Here is a 20,355-nt window from a genome sequence, read left to right on the forward strand (position 1 = left end):
GTAGGCATCTGAGTCCCTGAAAGTCTAAAAAAAAGTCTTTCTTTCCCCCTGACTTCCATCTCTATCTTGACACATGAATGATCATTCATATAGGAAAAACTCAGCTCAATATTATATTTGTGTCAAAATATTTTCCCTCAAAACCTGTAGATGTTTCTTCAGTTTTCTCAGAGCTGGAGAGATGGAGAAAACTCTTTTTATTAGTACCTTGTTCTTCTGTTTGGCTGTTTTCCATCCATTTGTTTTCTGATGTTCCTGCCTGAGCCTCCAAAGGCTGTTTTGGAGTGGAAGGCAGTGTCAGAGCGGGGGGACTTGAGATGGCCTCTGGCCTCTCTTGTTCTCTCTTTGCCTCATTGTCTTTTTAGCCCTATGACATGATTTCATGATTGGTCTGTTCAAAACCCTTCTCCTGTTTTATTTCTTTACTTGGATCTCCATTTCTGTTACCTTTTTCTTCTCCCCACCCCCAGTGATAATTATCCTAATGTGTTGAATGTGTCTTTTTAAAAACGTGTTTTTGTAAAATGTGTGTTGTTGTTTTGTGTGCATATGTGAATTTTCATAAACGGTGTGGCATGCCCCCTTATGATCCTCAGGGATACTTTCTTTGAGATATAAATGCACTCAGGAGTAGAACTGCTGGGTCATGTGTACACTTACTTTGACTAATTTGCTCCCTAGACGGCTGCCCCAGTCTACGCGCCCTGGCAGTGCCTAAGGCTATAGCCCCAGAGCCCCGCCAACACACGGCATTATCTACCTTCCAAACTATGCCAATCTAACAGATGTCAAGTGGTGTTTCATTTTGTTTTAATTTTCATTCTTGTTATTACCAAAGAGTTTATTTTCATATTCTTGCTAGCCTTTTGGGTTTCCTATTTTGTAAACTGCCTGTTTATATCCTTTACACATTTATTAGGATTCTAGTCTTTTTCTTCTTAATTTGCGAGAATTCTTTGTATATTCTAGATATCAGTTTCTTCTTGGAGAATGGGAGTCCCTGCAAGAGTCCCACAGCCCATCAGTGGCTCAGTCCTCCTCACTCCCAGGTCTTCCCCACACATGATGAGTTTTCATAAAGATTTGAGTGACTCCCACTTCTATGGTCTCTGCTTCTCCAGGCCCCACCTGTTGCGGGAGTTCCAGCTGTTTTGGTCCTGAGGAGAGCTGGGTTTGGGCAGGGAGGGGAGAGTAAACTGGGGTGGGATACCCAGTTATGCTCTCTGCTTTGTCTCCAGCAGGCTTTGGGGCTTTGCAAAGAGCCAGAACCTAGGAGGCCAGGAGAGCACCTGGGGGCGAAGGGGCCTAAGGAATTTGTTGTCAGAAACATACCCCAATCAGGAGCAGTGGCATGGGCTACAATGAGGAGCTTACTGGAGCCCCACCTGGCACCGAGGTGCCTCAGGAGCTGCTGGAAGAAATGCTTTGGTATTTTCGTGTAGAAGATGGTAAGTGGTGGACACAACACAAAGAGAGGAATCTGGTTGAAGCCCCCTTCATGGTCCCCTCCTCTGCAGCAGACTGCACGTTTCCTCTAAGCCAGGGACCGAGGCTGAGGGGTCTCACTACCCAGACGGGTCTGGCTAAATTGCACCCTCCTCTTCTCAGGGCTGGCCACTCATTTACTCATCCATCCTGTCATTCACAAATATTTATTAAGTTCCTTCTGTGCACCAGGCACTGTTCTCAGCACTGGGGTTACAGAAGGGAAAAAACAAAAATCTCTGCCCTCATGGAGCATACCTTCTAGTGAAAGAGACAGAAAATCAACAAATGACTAAAATGCATAGTGTGCTGGTGATGCATAATACGGAGAAAAATTAAGTGGAGAAAGGGAATAGCAGGTGTGCTGCAGGGAACATAATGTGGTCAAGGAAGGCCTCCCTAAGAAGGTGGTGTTTGAGTAAAGCTTGCAGGAGGTGAAGGAATTAGCCATGCAGATTATGTGGGGGAAGAACATTCCTGGTAGAGGGAACAGCAAACGCAAAAGCTCTGAAGCTAGATCCTGCCTCACTTGGGTACAGTGTGGACCAATCTTGATTCTCCAAATTCAGATTAGCCACTTCACATGTCTGTGGGCAATGTGTTGAATCCAATTTAACTGCCACCCCTTCTTTCTTTCCTCCCTCCCTCCTTCCCTCCCTCCCTCCCTTCCTTCCTTTTCCCCTTGTACTGCACTTGGCTAGCTCCTAGCAAAACTCTGAAGACTGTGAAGTTTATCTTCACCCACACTCCTCCTTTGCCCACTATTATTACCCAGCTGCAGTGCTGTCTCCCCCAGGTAGATGAGAGCTTCTTCAGAGCAGAGATCTTATCTCCCTCTCCCCGCCCAACACTGGACTGGGAGTTCCCGCAGGGCAGGGGGCTCATTTTCAGCTTAGAGTCTCTCTACGATACCTGGCCCACAGCACAGGAAGGTTGATGCTGTGAGCTGGTCTGTTAGGGGCCTGAAGGGCACCCAGCCTCTCCTCAAGGTTCTGTCCTGTGTGTCCCTCCCCAGCAACTCCTTGGAATAGTTCCATGTTTGTCCTGGTGGCCGTGGTGGTCGTGATAAGCATTGTCTTCTTGAGAAGGAACACCCAGGCAAAAAGGTGAGGAGCTGGTCTGGGGGTGGTCTCTGGAGGGGGTGGGCCCTGCCCTCCCAAAGGAAACCTAGAGAGGGGTCATCTAGGGGCCTTGGCTGTCCACCCTTTGGGACAGCAAAATGCATCCTTTAGGGTCCTGTGAGAACCCAAAGCTGCTGAAAAACTGGCAACTGTCCCTGATGACACTCCTTGGCCCTGGCCAGCAAACAGGGCGCGGGCTGGTGGTGTATCTCAGAAGTCAGGATCTCTGGCTCTGGAGTCACACAAGCTGGGTTCAAATTCCAGTTCTGCCACTCAGCAGCTGGGCAAGACACTCAATATCTCCAAGCCAGCTTCTTCTTCTATAAATGGCAGTAATAACGGATTCCCTCCTCCTAGGATTGTGGCGAGTGCACAGTGGGGGCTTTTGCAGTTAGGGCTGTTCTTAAAGGGGAACGGCTTATGCTGCTCCAAGGCCAAATGCAGGGCACGGAAAGAGACCTAAGATCCGTCGGTGCTCCTGGGGTAATTCTGACATCTTTGTAACAACAGTACTCCTTAACCCTGGATACACAACCAAATCACCTGAGGAGGAACATTAAAAACACAGAAATCTGTACCTCGCCTTGGAGATTCTGCCACAAAGGGTGGGACCTGGGCATTGGCATTTTGTTAAACTCTCTGGATGATTCCAGGGCTAACTTCTGAGAGCTCCTTGAAGGCAGGGACCACATTTGACTCAATTTGTTTCCCCAAGCAACTGGCACAAAGTCTGGCTCTAGAAGTTATTCAATAAATGCTTGGTTCACTCATTCCCATTCATTCAACAGTTACTATAGCCCTAGTAACTAGCAGTAACTTTGAAACAATAATAATGAGAATCTCTCCCTCAGATCTGTATCATGTTTTACAATTTTAAAGGCACCTTCACATTCTCTCACTTGATCAAGACAGCCCTGTAAGGTGGGGTTGGCACAAATTACCTATTCCCACTGTACAGAATAAGGTCACTGAGGATCCATGGAAGGGTTGGCCTAACCTCCGTGCTCTTCCTTCTGTGCTGTATTTTATGTCATCTATGAATCCTCCTCACAGTTCTGCTGTAAAGCCAGAAAGAAATAACCCAGTGCCCTTTGCTCGCATTGTTAACTAGTCGTTACGAACTGCTATGGCCCAGTCATCATTCATTCCACAGAATAAGCTGAGCACCTGCCCTGCGCTAAGCTCCACACTGAGAGCGGGGGCTGCAGGGCTGGGCAAGATAGATTCAGCCCTGGTCTTATGGAGTTTACAGTTTGGTGGGGAGATAATTGTAGTTTAGAGTGACAGGTGGCAACTGTGGGACATACAGAGTATTGTGGGAGCACAGAGATGGGATCTGGGGCCTGCGGGGCAAAAAGAGAGAGAGCGAGGGTGGGCTATGGAAGCCTTCCAGACCAAGGGACAGCACACACCAAGCTCGAGGCGGGAGGAGGAGGGCCCGTGAGGCTGCAGTGTGGAGTGTGGGGAGGGCAGGGGGAGGAGGAGGCCAAGAGGCAGCAGAGCCCAGAGTGAACAGGCCCTGGGGGCCATCCTAAGGAGTTCAGGTTCTAGCCCATGGGCATTGGGGAGCCAAAGAAGAGCTCTGCACAGGGACATGAATGGCTTATGTTTTAGCAAGATCAGTCTGGATGCAGGATATAAAAAGACCCAGAGGGTATAGCCTCTAAGAAGGTGACCTTTCCTCTCTCACCCTGTCAGGAAGCATCCCCCTCGACAAGGTCACTTCAGAGACAAGGCAGGTGTCCTCAGAAGCAGCAGACACTGAGATACTCCCCTATGGCCGAAGCAGATTGGGCGGTCGGCTCTAACCACAGCCGGGTCCCTCTACTATGGCCAGGAAACCTAGAGGTGGATACTTTGAGTAGAACCACCTCAGAGGGGAGACATTTGGGAAGGTTATTGGAAGGAAGACTGGATCTTGAATGCCAGGTTAAGGAAGTGGGAGTGGGGAGCCACTGAAGGCGCTTGAGCTGGGGAGTGGTGTGGTGTGTACGCACAAGGACTTTAGAATCGTGATTTGGTGTGTGTAGGCCAGTTTGGAGAAGTGAGCACCTAGCGGCAGGAAGATTAGTTAGGAATTTCCTGATTAGCTTGTCTAGAGATGGGGTGGAGTGAGGGTGGGGATGGGGTGTGGGGTGACAAGGACCTGCACTAAATAGGACGACAGCCCTGCGATGAGAAAATGTGGTTTGGTGAAAAGAACACGGGACTCAGGGTCAGGAAACTTAAACGCACGTCCCAGGCATGTGCTCCTTTGGCCCTCTGAGCCCCATTACATCGCCTGTAAGGGGAGCAATAGTAGTTGACCTCACAGGTGGCGCTGAGGGTTTGGTAAGGTGACACACAGACAAGTGTAAGATGTTTCTCTGCCAAACACCACGGCGCCTTCTCGGCTTCTCCCGCAACTGTTCCCAGAACTGGGCACTGGATTTCTACCTCAAACTCACTAGCCCACCTGGGAGACCCAGTCCTGCCCCAAACACTCGGTACCCCAACTCAGGGAACTCACATTCCATAGTGTTTTCTCTCCTCCCAGAAATCAAAAGAGGCTGTCACCAGAAAAACAAACTCCAGAAGTCCTGTACTTGGCCGAGGCCAGAAACAAAGATGACAACAACCTGACCATCCTAAGAGAGACTTTGCTCTCAGAAAAGCCAAAGTTGGCCCAGGTGGAAGTGGACGTAAAAGACAGTGATGTGCCGCCAGTCATTCTTCCGGACCCCTGAGAATCTGCTAGTTAGGGTGTAGGGCAGTGCCCCCGTGGTGTTAGCAGACAGTGAGTGAACTGCAATCAAACTAAAACCCTGTTAGGAAAAAAACGAACAAAACCTTTTTATTAAAATGCTTCTGGATGTGGGCAGTTGGAATTGCATAGTCTGTTCAAATGGCAGTGGTCCACACACAAGCGGCTTGAAACAAAAGTGCAAAATCCAGAGCCAGCCTGTGGGTCAGGAAGCCTGGCCAGGACTCCTCACGTGGCCTTGAGGAGTTCACAGCCTCCCTCTGACCTCGGCTTCTCCGTCTGCAGAAGGTGGCTGAAGCCTGGGCAAGAGCTATTGTTTTCAATCCAAGCTCCTGGAAGGGCTGAGTGAGGAAGGGGCAGGATTCTGGACTCAGAATCCCCTCCCCCTCCCTTCCCCCACCACAGGCCACTCCTCTGCCTGCTGGTCTGCTGAGGGTCCGTGAAAGACTTCCTTTGGGCCAGGGGCCCTGTGGTAAAGAGAGCTAGAAAACTAAGAAACTCCCTGCCTCTGAGACCCTTCTCTTGCTAACCGTGGGATCCCAAAGGAGTGTCGCGATCCCGTGTCTGAGCCACCGTGTTGCAGTATAAGCTGTGGTGGCAAAGCCAAATAATTTATGCAAAAATTTGCTTTATGAACCAAAAATTCCTTAGGTGGTATCTTACAAAAGTGGACTTTGAACACGCAGACCCATTGCCAAGGGTACTAGGTCCTGCCGCACCAGGCTACAAACAGAAAACTGTGCTTCTCCCTACCGGATGTCTGATATAGCCAGTTGTGGGCTCCCTGGAGTCCTGGGTGATTGTCACTGGAGAGAATGACTTTGTTCTGCAGTTTTGATCAGTAAACTTGACAAGGCAGGTCCTGAGGGCCTGCGGACAGAGTCCTTGATTTAAGGTTGTAAAATACGGGGCCCTGCCTCCTGGTGGAAACACACAGGAGGCTCCCTACACTGGCCTACCCGCGGCCCTCTCCCTCTGCCCTCATTGAGAGGCAAAGGACTGGAAATAGGCCTTCCCGGGACACCTTTGCTTCTCACAGGCTGTCCCGTAGGATTATTGCAACTAGATTTTACTTGGATAAACTGTGAGGTTTGTTGCCTGGGGGTTCTGTGAAGTCAGAAGGCAAGGGGAGGGCCAGGCTCTGGCCCTGCAAAACCTGCAGCTGCCCTGCCCTTCCCGTCCACCAGGAGGTGCTGGGACCTCAGGGCAGGATGCTCTCAGGCCCGCACTTATGCAGTGCCTCCTGAAGCTGTCCACCCAGAGCTGTCCACCAGGGGCCACATCAGGCCTGGCTGTAGATGGAGCAGGAGGGGGTGATGGCGCCATGATGGATGCTGCAATTTCCTTCCGCTTCAGGCTGACCCCAGGTCTCTGCGTTGTCACAGTGGCTGTTTCCTTCAGGGTGAGGGATGCGGTGGTTACCATGGAAACCAAGGTCTGGAGGGAATAGGAGCAGAATTTCTGCCTGTCCCTGTTGCTCCTACAGTGAACTGGGTGTCAGGGACACTGCCTGGTGCTGGAGGAGGGGTCAGCTGTCCACCAGAGGGTGAGGGCTGCTGTTCCACCAGAAGGAAAGCCGGTGGTGAGAAGCCAGCTCCTGCCCTGCAGACTGCCCAGCGCTGAGCCTGGAATCCTGAGCAGGGGCCCTCAGAAGATCTTGAAGCCCTTCAACAGTGTCAGGGTGGGTGCCTTGCGCTTGCTCTGAGCCCGGGATGACTTTACAGTGACCAGCTTGGCCTGGGCCACAGCAGGAATCTCCTTCAGGCTAGCAGTAGAAAGTGTGTTGAAGGCGCAGCTGGCCAGCCCATGCCGGGCCGTGAGTGGGGCCTGGTAATGCAGGGCCCTCTCCTCGGAGATGAAGAGGGGCCTGGCCAGGGAGTTCTTCTCCATCTCCCGCCGTGCCTCCCGTACTGCCTCATGGAAGACGTGCTGCACGTGCTCGAAGTCCAGGCACGCAGAGACCTCGAAAAACAGGCACCCGAACCTGCCCGCCAAGGCCACGCCCTCTGCCTGAGTGACCTGCCTGGCGGGGAAGCAGGGTGAGGCAGGGTCAGGAGCATGCATCCAAGTCAGGCAGGCCCAGGCCTACACCTGGATCCTCACTTACTAGCTCGGTGACCATCTTCATCTCTCTGAGGCTCAGTTTTCTCATCAGTAAAATGGGATAATGAGAGCTGCCTCTCAGGGTTGTTAAGATTAAGAAGACGATTTGTGTCAAGTGCCTAGCACAGTCCCTGCTTAATAAGTGGCGGCTGATGTCACCGAAGCCAGAATTTCAGAACGAGGCCGAGGGGAAGGGAGAAGCTGGCCCAAAGTCCCTGGCTAGACCCTGCCTGTGGCCAGAGGAAGATGGGTATTCCCAGCCCCACATCTCCTTGACTCCCTTGGTCAGGAAATGAGCCAACCTCAGCCCTGGCATGTGGGATCAGCTCTGGGGAAAGGCAGTGGTCTGGGTGGAAGGATGTGAGACCACAGTGTCCACAGAGGCCTGGTGGGCTGAGGTCCTGACTCAGGACGCCTGTGGTCGGCAGAGGTCTCAGGGCTCGTGGCAGGGAGTTTTGTCGCTTGCCCAGGAGAGAGGCAGGAGAGAGCAAGGGTGACAGCACGAGAGAGGGAGCAGCACCTATTCCCAGCTTCATCTTGTACCACTTCCCATGATGATGAGATCGAGTATTTGTAACTAGGAAGGTCCTGAAAGCCATGGGAATCAGGGTGAGAGAAAAATACTGGCCCTTGGATAGGTCAGATGTCCAGAAGAGGCAGGGGGCAGGCGGGGGGGAGGGGTCCCTGAGGGCTGGAGGCCAAGGTTTCAATGGCTAAATCTCACTGCTGAGCTGCCTCACCTGCCATTCCTGAGGACAGTGGCACAGCCTGGGAGCTGAGAGGGGACACCAGGGTGGGTATGGTGGGAAAAGGTTTCTGAGCCAAGGTTAATTTGGCAGGAGCAAAGGCTGGAAGTGGGCTAGCTCAACAGACAGAGGGAATGGCTGGGACAAAAGCGTCAGGGACAGAGCACCTGATCCATTCCCCAACCAGGGTTGGTGTCCTGACTGTCAGCTCACAGATTCCTGAGGAACTCCTTTTGAAAGAATACTTGGTATTATGTGCCTTTGTGATGAACTTGAATCTGAAACTTTGTCATTGTGGGGCTTGAATAATGAGCTTTCGGAAACAAGAACCCCATACGTGCATGTGTGTGCGTGAATGGATGAGCCGGGCATATAACATTATTACCCTTTTTCTTATTTTGGCGTAGCCTAGCGAAAATGTTATCAGTGGTTATCACTGCTCTAACCCACATTTTACCCTTTAGCTGCAAGACACTCATGGGAGACATTGACCAATGCTCAGCTAAAAATTACATTGTCTGTGCCCATCAAATCCTGACCTACCAACCTCGGGACTTGACCAAAGAAGGAAGTGGGGACAAATCTCATGACTCCTTAGGGAAACGATGCTGCTTTGCTCTTTGCCCCCAAACCACTTTTGGACAATCCCACTGGTAAATATTGGGACCAAAACAGTGGCCTAGTTTTTTTCCTCATATTTAAAACTGGTTTATTCACAATCCAGTCTTCTGATCCCTATTCTAGGCTCTGCGGGATCTGTGATTCCTCAAAGACTACCTTTTGGCTTTAAGATCACACAACTTTGCTCATTCCCTGAGATGGAATTTGTCTGGGTCTGAGGGTCTGCCCACCTTTGAAGGCTCCTACCGTGAGCACCCTTCATGAGACCACACCCCATTTCCCCACTGCCCATCAGCCCCGATCTATATTAAGTGTTCCCTCCTTCCTAACATCAGTCAGTGGGCCTTTGGGGCCTGGGGAAGAAGGAGTGACCAGCCCTGAGAAGGAAGGGACGGGAGGAAGGCTGGTGGGGGGTGCCCTACCTCGCAGGTGGACTGGCCACACAGGACGGATGTGCTGGAGAGGGCCAGTGGGGTCACCCATCAGGTGGAGGCATCACAGTCTCAAACGCCTCAGGGGCCAGGCGGGCAACTTGGGTGTGTGGGGAGGGTGGAGGTAAGCCACGGGGAGTGTGAGGCCTGCGTTCAGCTGGAGGGGGCACGCCCCACCTCGAAGCATTCCAATTCCCGCTCTTTTAAAACACTGTGCCAGCCAAGCAAAATACGGCTGCAGCACTCAGTGGTCATCTGTCCTCTGGCCCAGTCTGTGGTCTCCGATTCAACTCCAACTCTTTCTAAGAGAACCTGCCCTCAGCACAGCCAACTGCGGGAATGAGCCTGGGGACCACGCTTGGGTGAGGCGAAAGCTGGTTGGACCAGGGCAGACACCTGACCCAGGTGGCCAATTAGAGCCTCTCTCCCCAGAATTGGAATTGGGCACTGGATGACCAGCCAGCTGTGGGGAGTGGAAACAGAAGGTCATATAGTCTCAGGAAAGCAAGGGTGAGGCTGAGAGAGACCTCAGAGCCTCAGGAGGATGGGAGGAGTGGCCTCTCTTCCGACTTTCAGGGTCCAGCTCCTGTGCAGCCCAGATGCTCTTCCCTTCCTGCCCTTGGCTGCCTGGAAGCCCTGCCCACCGTATCCTTACAACACACCCCCTTCTATCTACATCCAAGGGGATTACTCTTCTTAGCAGCCAAATAATCCCTGAAGATGACACCGCTTTTACGAGAAAGGAGAAGGCGAGCTCTAGGGTGTGGGACAAAATGCCGCACTCACCTGTACTGGGCCATGTCCAGCTTGTTGCCCAGCAGCAGAGCAGGGTAGCTGCGCTGTGTCTCCTTCTCATGCAGAGCGAGCAGCTCCAGGTAGCTGCTGCTGCCCTCGAAGCTCTGGCGGCTGTCGACGCTGTACACCACCAGAAAGGCGTGGGCCCAGTTCAGGTAGCGCTCACAGTTCCTGGGGGTGTCCTGGGGCAAAGGAGGGCAGCCTCTGTCAGGGGCAGAGGAGGCCAGGGTACAGGCCTTCACCTGAGCTGTCTCATCCCACTTCCCCGCTCCCTGCATCTCTGTATATTGTTCCCCAGCAGGGCCCTTTTCAAAGGGGCACTTGAGTGTGGATTTGGCCTGTTGTGAAAGGAGACATTGTTTCTGAGCCTCACTCCCACCACCCAGCCCCAGACTTGGAGACCTCGGCCTCTGGGGCACAGAGCCAAGACTCTGGCATGGCCCCTACAGAGACCTGGCTGTGCCTGGGCACTGCTGGTTTGGGGTCAGGTTCACGGTGCCCCTTTGGCTTCTGAGAAGAACTGGCATCCAGCCTTGGCGGGGGTGGTGAGGACACAGGGAGATGTATGTACTGGGCGGCGGGGCAAGGTTGGGCCAGGGGAGCCTCTGTGTAAACACGTGTGTGCACCTGTCTCCATGCGTACACAGACGTCAAGCCCCAGAGCACAGAATCTCAGAGCTGACACCGACAATCATCAGGTCTCCCCAGGCCCCTTCCTATCCCTTCTCATTTGGCACATCAATAGATTCAGGCCCAGAGAGGTCAGCACCTCAATCAGGAACACATAGCAAATTGGAGCTTAAAAGGTTTACAGAGTCCCATCTGAGGTCCACACTCTGGAAGCAGGACTTCCCAAGAGGCTGCATTGACTCTCAGCTCTTCATGGGTCATGGGGGTAATGTTACCAGGTCTGCAGTGTCCATGACCCTCAGGTGGACAGGCTGGTGGTCCACGGTCTCCTCAGAGCTGTAGGTATCCTCTGCAACACAGACGGTCAGCCCAGTCAGAGGCAGGGCAGGCCACTCGATGGTAGGCTGGGTCTGAGTTCCAGCTTCCCTTTGCTGGATCCCTGTGCGCCCCTGGGGGACTTGCTCTGGGGCTGGCTGAGCCAGGACCACTGGAAAGACCCTGGCTCTCACCCACATGGAGGACACGGGCAGACCCTCCCACCAAGGAGATGCTGCTCCACCTGTCAGGCCCAGAGCACCCGAGGGCACTCATAGAACATGCCACAGGGTATGGGATTGTGTTCTGGGTCCACCCACCACACCTGTAGGATGGAGTGTGTGTGGCTCACGGGCCCAGTGAGCAGCAGAGGCCTCAGGAGCTGCACTGCCAGCCCCTCCCACCTGAACCCCAAGCTTCTCCACCCCCTTCTCTCCAACCACAGTACCTGGCCCACAGGAAGACCCCAAGGACAATCAGGACAACCCTCTGGCCCCCGGTGGGGAAGGGACAAGAAAGGAGAAGCACACAACATGATTAAGGCAGGGGCCGGGGGCGGGGGGGCGGGGGGCGGGGAGGTGGGTCAGACCCTGTTTAGAAGACCCGAGAAGGAGGGGCAGGGGATGGGGGAGGGAAGGACTGGGAGTTTGGGATTAGCAGAGGTGAACGATTATATACAGGATGGATAAACAACAAGGTCCTACTGTATAGCACAGAGAACTATATTCAATATCCTGTAATAAATCATAATGGAAAAGAATATTTTTAAAAATGTCTCTGTGGGCTTCCCTGGTGGTGCAGTGGTTGAGAGTCTGCCTGCCGATGCAGGGGACACAGGTTCGTGCCCGGGGCCGGGAAGATCCCACATGCCGCGGAGCGGCTGGGCCCGTGAGCCATGGCCGTTGAGCCTGTGCGTCTGGAGCCTGTGCTCCGCAACGGGAGAGGCACAACAGTGAGAGGCCCGCGTACCGCAAAAAAAAAAAAAAAAAAAAAGTCTCTGTGTATAACTGAGTCACTTTGCTGTACAGCAGAAACTGGCACAACGTTGTAAATCAACTATATTTCAATAAAGAAAAGAGGCCCCAAGAAGGTTTTACAAGTAATCCTTGTCAAAATAATAGCAGAGGAATCTAGGATGGTTGAAAGTTTTAGGTTGGAGATGGGAATCAAACCCAACTTCAGCTACTTTTTAGCTGTGTGCCTTGGTCAAGTCATTTCAGCATTCTGAGACTCTGTTTCCTCATTTTAAAATAGGGATGATGTGATAACACTGGCTAACAGTTTTCAGGTTTTTACTCCGTGCCAGGCGCTGTGCTAAATGCTTGTCCCTGCACCATTCACAGGGCTGCATGAGGACTGGATGGGCCGCTAGGCATGGGGCCTGGCCCTCCACAAATGCCCAGTAAAGGACAGTGGGGACATAGTGCTCCAAAGTTTCCAGGGCAGGTTCACATTCCTAGGTGATTTTTTTTTTTTTTTTACTTTTTATTTTGAAATAATTTTAGACTCATGTAGAAGTTGCAAAATAGTACAGAGAGTTCCTGTGTACTCTTCCCCCCCTCCCCCCAACGTTAGCACCTTACATAACCATAGTACCATGGTCAAAACCAGGAAATTGACATTGGTACCATACTATGAACTACACCACTGACCTTATTTGGATTTCATGAGTTTTTACAAATTGTTTTCTCTAAGTCCTCATGACCTCAAACCTGAGAAAGTATCAAGTGGCCAGGTCTGCAAAGAGGACCTCACTGTCACAATCATTCTCCCTACCCCCAACTTTCCCCTGTGCCACTGGCCCACACATGTGAGTGTACTTGGCCCTCACCTTTCCCTGGGGGTGGTGGTGCCCCTGTGCCCCAAGTGACCCCAAAGAAGAACCCTCTGGGCAGAACTGGAGCCCTCTCTGCCTGTTGGTAGCAGCCACTGTGAGAAGCGTACCCCCCAGCCGTGGCGGAATTCTCTCTGAGGGCCATTGGCAGCTAAGCCAGGCCTGGACACATGCCAGGTCCACTAGCAGCCGGCAGGAGTCATAGACAGCTCCCGTCCCCAGCCTGCTGTGGGGACTTGGATAAATAGCCGTTCTTGTTCACAGACAAAAAAAAAAAAAAAAAAAATCTCATGGAAAATATGCCCCAAATGTTTAACTATATTTGGTGCAAGAAGAGCTGCCCCTGGATACCTATATCTCCTTCAGAATTGTCTTTATTTTCCTGCCAGAGTTGTCTGATGCATGCCTTTTAGGTGCTTCCCAGCTTCTGTGCCCAAACAGGCACCATGCTGTGCCCAGCCCAAGGAAATATATTAGCCCAACCTTGGTCTCCTACAGTCCCTTAAATGCAACAGCCTTTTGAGGTTGCTGTTAGCTCTTCCATAGAGAGATGACAGGAAGGTGAGGCCCAGAAAAGAAGAGAACTCTCCCACAGCCACACAGCACCCTATCAGAAGGAACTTGAACTTGGGGCTCTACAGTGGGACCCCCTCACTCCCTCTGCTCAGTGGACAAGCCAATTCTCCAGCTCTATCTGTGCAGAATACAGGGAAAGAGCAGAAGCTCCCCGTCCAGCTGAGGCCGTGGAACATGCATGGGCAAAGTGGAGAAGGCTCAGAGGTCATGAAATCATCTTATCCAGCTCCCTCCCCCTTTGCAAGTGAGGTGACTCCAGGGGCTGGGGGTGCAGTGGGGGCTCCTTTCCAAGTCACAGTAATGTCCTGCCTCCCCATCACAAAGTCCCTGCCCTCTGGTCATTCTAGAGTCCTTTACTAAATACGGGTTTCATAACTGCTAGTTCTAAATAACATTCTTAGGACTTAAATGCTGAGAAAAGATCCCTTTCCCGAAGTATTTTTCTCTCATTTACAGCAATAATTTTTAAAATGTCACTAAAGGAGCTCTGGTCAGAGTGTGTATGGGATGATGCTTCAGAAATGGTGCCTGTACCCTTGTTGGAGCAGGATGAGGAGAAGAGCGGTGAGAAGCTTGTCATTCTGCCCTGGGCAAACCAGGTGAGATGCCCCCAATCCCTCTGTGAGAGGAGGGTGTCCTCCTGGATACCCCTGCTCGCTTCCTGGAGTGCTCAGCACAGGTGAAGCCCTTTCACAGGCACTGACTCTCTTGGCTCCTACCAACTCTAACAGTCACAACGTATAACAAGGCACAGCTCACACACAGAGCACAGTCTATTAGTCCTATCTTCCAGATGGGGAAACCAAGGCTCAGAGAGCCCAGTGCCACACAGACTTCTGACTTCAGGTCCTCGATAGCATAAGGCCACCCTTAGTGGAGGGCAACTGGAGTGGTGTCTCATCTTCCTTTGTACCTGAGGTTCTCCATGATCTTAGGCAAACCACTGAGCCCTCTCTGCCTCAGTTTCTTTACCTGTAAAATGGGGATAATAATAGGAGCTCTTCTTTAAAGGGTAATCCTAAAACCAAAATTCAAATCCCATGTTTAACAGCATCTGTGTTGTGCCTAGCACTGCACTCCAAGCTGGAGATAGGAATGAACATCACAGGTGTCCACCCTCAAGAGGCCCCTTTGAGCTCAAGCTCTTGGAAGGTGTTTGAAAAGGGGGGGGGGGGGGAAAGGGTGGGGCTTCCCTGGTGGCGCAGTGGTTGAGAGTCCGCCTGCCGATGCAGGGGACACGGGTTCGTGCCCCGGTCCAGGAAGATCCCACATGCCGCGGAGCGGCTGGGCCCGTGAGCCATGGCCGCTGAGCCTGCGCGTCCGGAGCCTGTGCTCCGCAACGGGAGAGGCCACAACAGTGAGAGGCCCGCGTACAGAAAAAAAGAAAAGGGGAAAGGGTGGTTTTACATCTCCACATGGCTAACTCTTCTTTGGATGCTCAGACCTTTCTCCACAGAAGGAAAGGCTCTGGTCCGAGAGTCCCCCCCTGTTGCTGGAACCAGCCATGGGATAGTGGTGGGAATGTTCAGACAGTGGACAGGACCCCCAAGGAGCAGCACTGGCCTCCCAGAATGGCCGACAGGAGAGCGTCTGGCCGTCTCTCCAGCTCAGAAGCTCTCAGGGTGTGGTACGAGACAAAAGGCTGAGGTGACTAACCACTGTGGAGCTGCCACACCCCCACCTCAGACCGTCTGACCACGCATTCCCCTACCAGTTCAGAACTCCAAAATTGCTCAACCAGGAAGCTCAAACCACCACTGTAATAGGCACCTCTGGTGGGACCCTGCCTGAAGGGTATGGATGGGAGACAGGAAGAAGAGAGACTGGAGATAGGCTGCCAAATAAAATACAAGATAACCAGTTAAATTTGAATTTCAGATAAACAGCTAATACTTTTTAGTATAAGTATGTTCCATGCAATATTTGAGGTAGGCAGAATCTGTCTTTTGAGCCACTGTCCTTGAGAATCTCCGTTTTCCCTTCCCAGACATCCCTGCTGTGTGCCTTCCCTTCCCACCCACTCCCCCACCCCGCCCATCTGACTTCGTGCTCCTGTGTCTCACTCCCCTGGGCACTGACCTCTGCTAATCGATGGGCTCCCCTCAGACCTGCTGGTGACCCTGGCCCACAAAGCTCCTTGGGCCTGCTTCCTCCGCTGTAGCCGGGGGGCTGTGTCAAAGCACAGGCGGTCACACCAAACTTTGAGGAACAAACCCCTTAAGGACTGTCCGCAAGTTGCCTACCCTGCATTCCTGACTTAGCCAGGGGACCCCCTCTGCTTCCTCTGCTTGACCCCTGGGGTTCTGTGTAAGATCTCCGTGGAAGAGGGGATTCTGCTACGTAAGGAATAAATTCTAAAAACACTGGACCAAGTAGCCTTGACATCCCTTCCTGCTCTGACACTGGGATTCAACATCCCAGCCTGGACTGAGGGGCTGAGGAGCACCAGTGGGCTGAGGAGCCCTTTCCTTCAGGCGTGAAGGGCGCAATCCATCAGAGGTCTGCTGCCGGTGGTGCTGCACTGTGGAGGTTTCATTTGTGGGACCCCAGGGTCCTCCCGGAGCCCTGGGTTTCCTCAGAGGGCCTTCAGGGGTTCCACAAACGCCTTATTCAATTCTTATGAAGGGGGAAGATAATCTAAGACTGCAACCTCCGTTTCCAAAGAGCAAAGAGCATCCAGACACCCCATTTTTCTCAGTGGAAAGTTTACCATAAAGAAATGCTATAAATGTGAGCTTTAAGTTACAGTTATATTAATAAAATTCTGCTTTTACGTATTTAGATATTGGGCTTCCATGTAAGAGGTTATTTGAGGAAAAGGTCCTGCTGCTAAAATTAATTTTCAGAAACAGTGATCTAATTAACTTGGGCGAATCTCAGCCACCACAGATGGGAAGCCATTTGAGGAGAAAGAAGGAAGGAGAAGCGAATACGCATTCAATGTCTCTGTGGGTCAAGTATTACGCTACGTCTTTTACATGTGTTATTTCATTAATCCTCACAGTAATTCTCTGAGATAGGTATTTTTATGCCCATTTCACAGATGAGGAAACAGAAGCTCAGAGAGCTTAGGTGACTGCTTCAAAAGTGCACAGCCAATAAGTGACAAAGCCAGGATTCAAACTCAGCTCTGACACCAGGGCATCCCTTTTTCCAATACACCATCATGATACAGCTACCAAACAAGACTAGTTTTCTTGTGTGGTTAAAAAACTGGTTTAGAAGCCAGTATTACTAGGGAATTTCCCAAATGTCTTGTCCAGCTTTTGTGGAAAAGTACACGGAATAACCATCTGGAAGAAAAACACTTAATGGATGTGCATATTCTGCAATGCTCGTTGTTTTTTTTTTTAAGTTTCATCATACTTCATATTTTAGGGCAAAGCAACTTCTCTCAGTTCTCTTAATTGGGCTAACCCCCAAGTTGTCTGGGGTGAGCTGAGGAAGGGTACATTTTTGGAACTTAAAACATTTTGTCGCATGGGCTGAGTCATCCTGGTGGCTCCTCCCCTCGGCCCCCAGATGTGTGGTCCTGGTCAGGCCTGGGCCCACCACGGCATATGTGTGTTTGCAGGGGAGATCCAAGTGGGCACGGCAGGAGGGACAGGGGGGAGTGGGCCCTTACCCAAGTTGGGGTCATATTCACTGATAAACCTCCTGGTCAGAAACTTCACCGTCAGGGCTGCAAGAAGGAGAAAGAAGTTGGCTCAGTCTCCCCATCGTGTCTGGCTGCTGGGCCCTGGAGCCTGCCCCTCTCATTTTAGGGAGGACTTATCTAGCCTCTGTGACCCCTCTGCTCTCTGGAGAGCGGGGGAACTGGTTTGAGAGGCTCAGAGGAAACCAGAAATATGGGGAACCATGTCCTTCCCGGTTGCATTCTGGGATGTTTTATTTTGGAGGGGGATGGCGGCGAGAAAACAAATGAGAGGCAAGCCTAAGGGGCGTTTGTGAAGACCCTAACTAAGGGGTCTGGACCCAGGCAAGCAGTTACCTTAGGGCCAACTTGCTGAGACTCTAAGTGAAGAGAGACCTCCCCCACCCTTGACAAGGCACAAAGACTCTGAAGTGTGGAGGCATTTATCCCAGCTTTGGCTACAAGCCAAAGAGAGAGTAAGAGCTGAGTTATCAGTGGGTGATCTCTGGGAGGGATATGAAGCCCCAAATCCCAAGTAAACACACTCTAGTCCTCAGTCCTCGAGTCTTGGCTCTAAGGCCTCCACACTCATCATGGGAGGGTCACAGAACATAAAACCTGGGGAAGTTCTCCCCAGGTGCAATGCATTAACAAGATTTTGTTCAGAATTTAACCACATAAAGCTGAGGGCCAGCCCACTACTCTACTGAACTCTTAAAAAGTAATGCAGTATTTTAAAGAAAATCCTTAAAATTCTTTCCCAGGATTCCTAACAGTGTCAGTTTGCAAACTAATACCCAGGGAATACGTATTTTAAAATTTAAATTCTTTCATTCAAGTAGTCACTGGCTAAACTGTACCAGTGACAGAGCCACAGATAACAATTTGATTTTCAAAGGGAAGAGGGCAAATCTTTTCTCTAGGAAAGCATGATCCAGAGTCCCATCTCTGAGCCGGGGGCGCTGGCTTCAAAAGAGGAGAGTAGGCGCCCGCTGAGTCTCACAGCTGAGTCCATGATGGCTATTCACTAACGGCTGCAGCTGGAAAACAGCCAGTGGAGAAGCCCCCTCTGCCTTCCCCCCTTCAGCTGCCTGGGACTGGGAATGGTGGGGAGAGCGGTGAACCCTTTTTCTGGATCTTTGCCTATGGTGACACCCCCCACCCCCACCCCCTGGGCTCCAGCTGGGCTCCAGCTGCCAAAGGTGGTGAAGGCAGAGTTCAGTGTTGATAGAAATGGCCTGAGTGTAAATCCAAGCGCTTTGTTCATTAAGGACAGGTCGGAGGCACCTGAGACCATAGTCCAATGTGTTTTCGTAAAGTCAAGAGAGGGGTTTGACTTGAAACAAATACATTTGATAAGAATTCACACTTTGTTCCAGAATCCCAGAGAATTGGGGTGGGGAGTGGGTAGCGGCCTCTCCCTGGGAAATCCCAAAAGCCAGCGACTCTTACCACCTCCCTTCAGGGGCCTGGGGCCCCTTCTCCCCCTGGCCTAAATCAAGGAGCAGCAAGGCTGCGACTGAGCTCCGTAGGGGCCCTGGGCTGGGGATCAGTGCCTAACAGGTCCCTTTGGTGCCTGTCACCAGGGCTGACGGCTGGCCAGGAAGAGGAGATGGAGGGCGGTGAACGGCAAGGGGGAGACCAGCAGAGGACTGGGAGACACAGAGACAGAGGGGAGACAGCTGGGGTCACAGACAAGGAGGACACAGACACAGTAGGGAGACACAGAGGGAAAGACAGGCCAGGAAGAGAAGACAGCTAGCTGAGAGCTGGAGGAGCTGAAAACAAGCTGAGGGAGAACCAAGCAAGAAAAGCTGAGGCAAAGAAGGTATATACCATCACGGCGTCTCATCCAACCCACCTGGGCGCAAGAAGCCCCGAAAGCCAGTGGAAGAGCCTGCCCGCAAGCCCACAGCGCCCCGTTCCCTCCACCGCTCCCTGTCTCTCGCGTCCCCGCCTGACCCCTTCCCTCCCGCCCGCACCCCACTCACCGGACTTGCCCACCCCGCGGCGCCCCAGGATGGCCAAGTTGACCTCGAGGGGTGCGCTCTGCTGCTGCCCGCTGCCCGCGCGGGGTTTCCCGAACACCGAGGACATGGCGACGCTGCGGAGAGGGAGACGGGTGCTGGCCTAAGGGCCCCGAGCAGCGTGCCTGCCCGTAGGGGCCCTCGGGAGCGAGTGGCGGCCTCTCTGGCACTCGCGGCCCCGGCGGCGTCGGCCTCCCGGGCCCCGCGCCTAGCAGGCAGCCTTCCCGCGGCCAGGCCCGACCGTGCGGGGAGGAGGGGCCGGGGGAGCCCGGCGGGCGGGGCCGCCCAAGCGCCGCCAAACTCCTTGTAAGGGCTGCGGAGACCCCTGCGAGCGGAAAGGATCTCCGGCCGGCCGCGCTCCCCAGGGCCTTGCTGGACCTCGAGGGCCGGGCGGCGCTGTCACCCTTCGGAGCGACCCCAAGACCCGGCGGGAAAGGACAAGTACCGGAGAGAGGGAGGCCAGGGATAGGGGCACTGAGGGGAGGGATGTTTCCAGCCTTGTTTGAACCTCCACTCAGTCACTTCCCATCAGCAAGAAGATCCACCCCTCCTTTTGTTTTACCCAGCTGGCCCCGCCTCCTCCTCCGGGAAGCCTGCCGGGTTCAACTCCGAGCCTGGTCCTTTCTCTGGATCACAAGCCAGCTCCGCCTTGGCACACAACTTCCCCGACCACATTACTCTGCCCTTCGGTGTGGGGACTCTCAGGCATCACTACAGAACCCGTAAAGAATCCTAGCTTCTGGGAACGGGGTGGGGGGGGGGCGGGGGGGGAGCTGGGGGGAGACGACTTTACTAAGATTTCATGGCCAATCTGGGTCCAGCTTCAAGAAATCAAACCCATTCTGGATTACTGTTTTCTCCCTGATTGGGAGCTAATGAGTCCCATGTGTTTGTGGCCTAGTGTGTAAATGGGGCATTTTATTCTAAAACCTGGCACTCCCTCTTGCCTATGATTCTGGGATTAGTGGATGAGCCTGGCAGGGTCACCTGTCATTCCCCTTGAAACCCGGGGTAAATCTGGTCATGCTGGAAACAGGGCAAAGGGCTGACATGAGGAATCTGGACATTTAGGATCTAGTGCCAGCTCTTTCACTGGGTGACCTTAGGCAAGTCATCTCACCTCTTTGGGCTTTGGTGTCCCCATCTATAATACTAAAGGAAGGGGAAAATAAATCCAATTCAAGCCTAATGGAGAGTGACAAAATAAACCCTGGGTTCTATGTCTGAGTACTTTCTAGAACCCTGTGGGACCTCTCTTTTGGAATACACTCCAGGCTTGAGTGGAGAAAGATAT

General features: G+C 52.5%; 2 protein-coding genes across 4 annotated transcripts; one reads left to right on the top strand and one right to left on the bottom strand.

Moving 5' to 3' along the window:
* Positions 1-1,177: 1,177 nt before the first annotated feature.
* SLC51B (SLC51 subunit beta) lies at positions 1,178-5,332 on the top strand. Its single transcript, XM_067750534.1, has 3 exons — positions 1,178-1,448; positions 2,501-2,591; positions 5,143-5,332. Exons 1-3 carry the CDS (start codon positions 1,352-1,354, stop codon positions 5,330-5,332), a joined length of 378 nt encoding a protein of 125 aa, XP_067606635.1. The 5' UTR covers positions 1,178-1,351.
* An 81-nt stretch (positions 5,333-5,413) lies between these two features.
* RASL12 (RAS like family 12) lies at positions 5,414-19,765 on the bottom strand. 3 transcript variants are annotated; one of them, XM_067750511.1, is made up of 6 exons: positions 19,624-19,765; positions 19,026-19,138; positions 17,026-17,082; positions 10,951-11,024; positions 10,037-10,227; positions 5,414-7,368 (listed from the first exon to the last, which is right to left on the bottom strand). In XM_067750511.1, exons 1-6 carry the CDS (start codon positions 19,734-19,736, stop codon positions 7,110-7,112), a joined length of 807 nt encoding a protein of 268 aa, XP_067606612.1. In that variant the 5' UTR covers positions 19,737-19,765; the 3' UTR covers positions 5,414-7,109. The 3 variants fall into 3 exon arrangements, with proteins under 3 accessions (XP_067606612.1, XP_067606603.1, XP_067606622.1); XM_067750502.1 differs by having other exon boundaries at positions 5,414-7,372; positions 19,624-19,759; XM_067750521.1 differs by lacking the exon at positions 19,624-19,765 and adding an exon at positions 19,507-19,605 and having other exon boundaries at positions 5,414-7,372.
* Between the last annotated feature and the right edge of the window lie 590 nt (positions 19,766-20,355).

This window comes from Pseudorca crassidens, chromosome 1 (genome assembly GCF_039906515.1).
Source record: "Pseudorca crassidens isolate mPseCra1 chromosome 1, mPseCra1.hap1, whole genome shotgun sequence".
Classification (NCBI taxonomy): Eukaryota; Metazoa; Chordata; class Mammalia; order Artiodactyla; family Delphinidae; genus Pseudorca; species Pseudorca crassidens.

Bases quoted from the DNA above. Each gene is read 5' to 3' on its own strand.
- RASL12 (XM_067750502.1), bottom strand. From the start codon at position 19,736: ATGTGGTCGGGGAAGTTGTGTGCCAAGGCGGAGCTGGCTTGTGATCCA. The intron at 19,139-19,623 runs GTAAAACAAAAG...CCCTCTCCGCAG, and splicing joins GAGGAGGCGGGGCCAGCTGG to CGTCGCCATGTCCTCGGTGT. The intron at 7,373-10,036 runs GTGAGTGCGGCA...CTTCCCCGCCAG, and splicing joins CTGGACATGGCCCAGTACAG to GCAGGTCACTCAGGCAGAGG.
- SLC51B (XM_067750534.1), top strand. From the start codon at position 1,352: ATGGGCTACAATGAGGAGCTTACTGGAGCCCCACCTGGCACCGAGGTG. The intron at 1,449-2,500 runs GTAAGTGGTGGA...GTCCCTCCCCAG, and splicing joins GTATTTTCGTGTAGAAGATG to CAACTCCTTGGAATAGTTCC. The intron at 2,592-5,142 runs GTGAGGAGCTGG...CTCTCCTCCCAG, and splicing joins AGGAACACCCAGGCAAAAAG to AAATCAAAAGAGGCTGTCAC.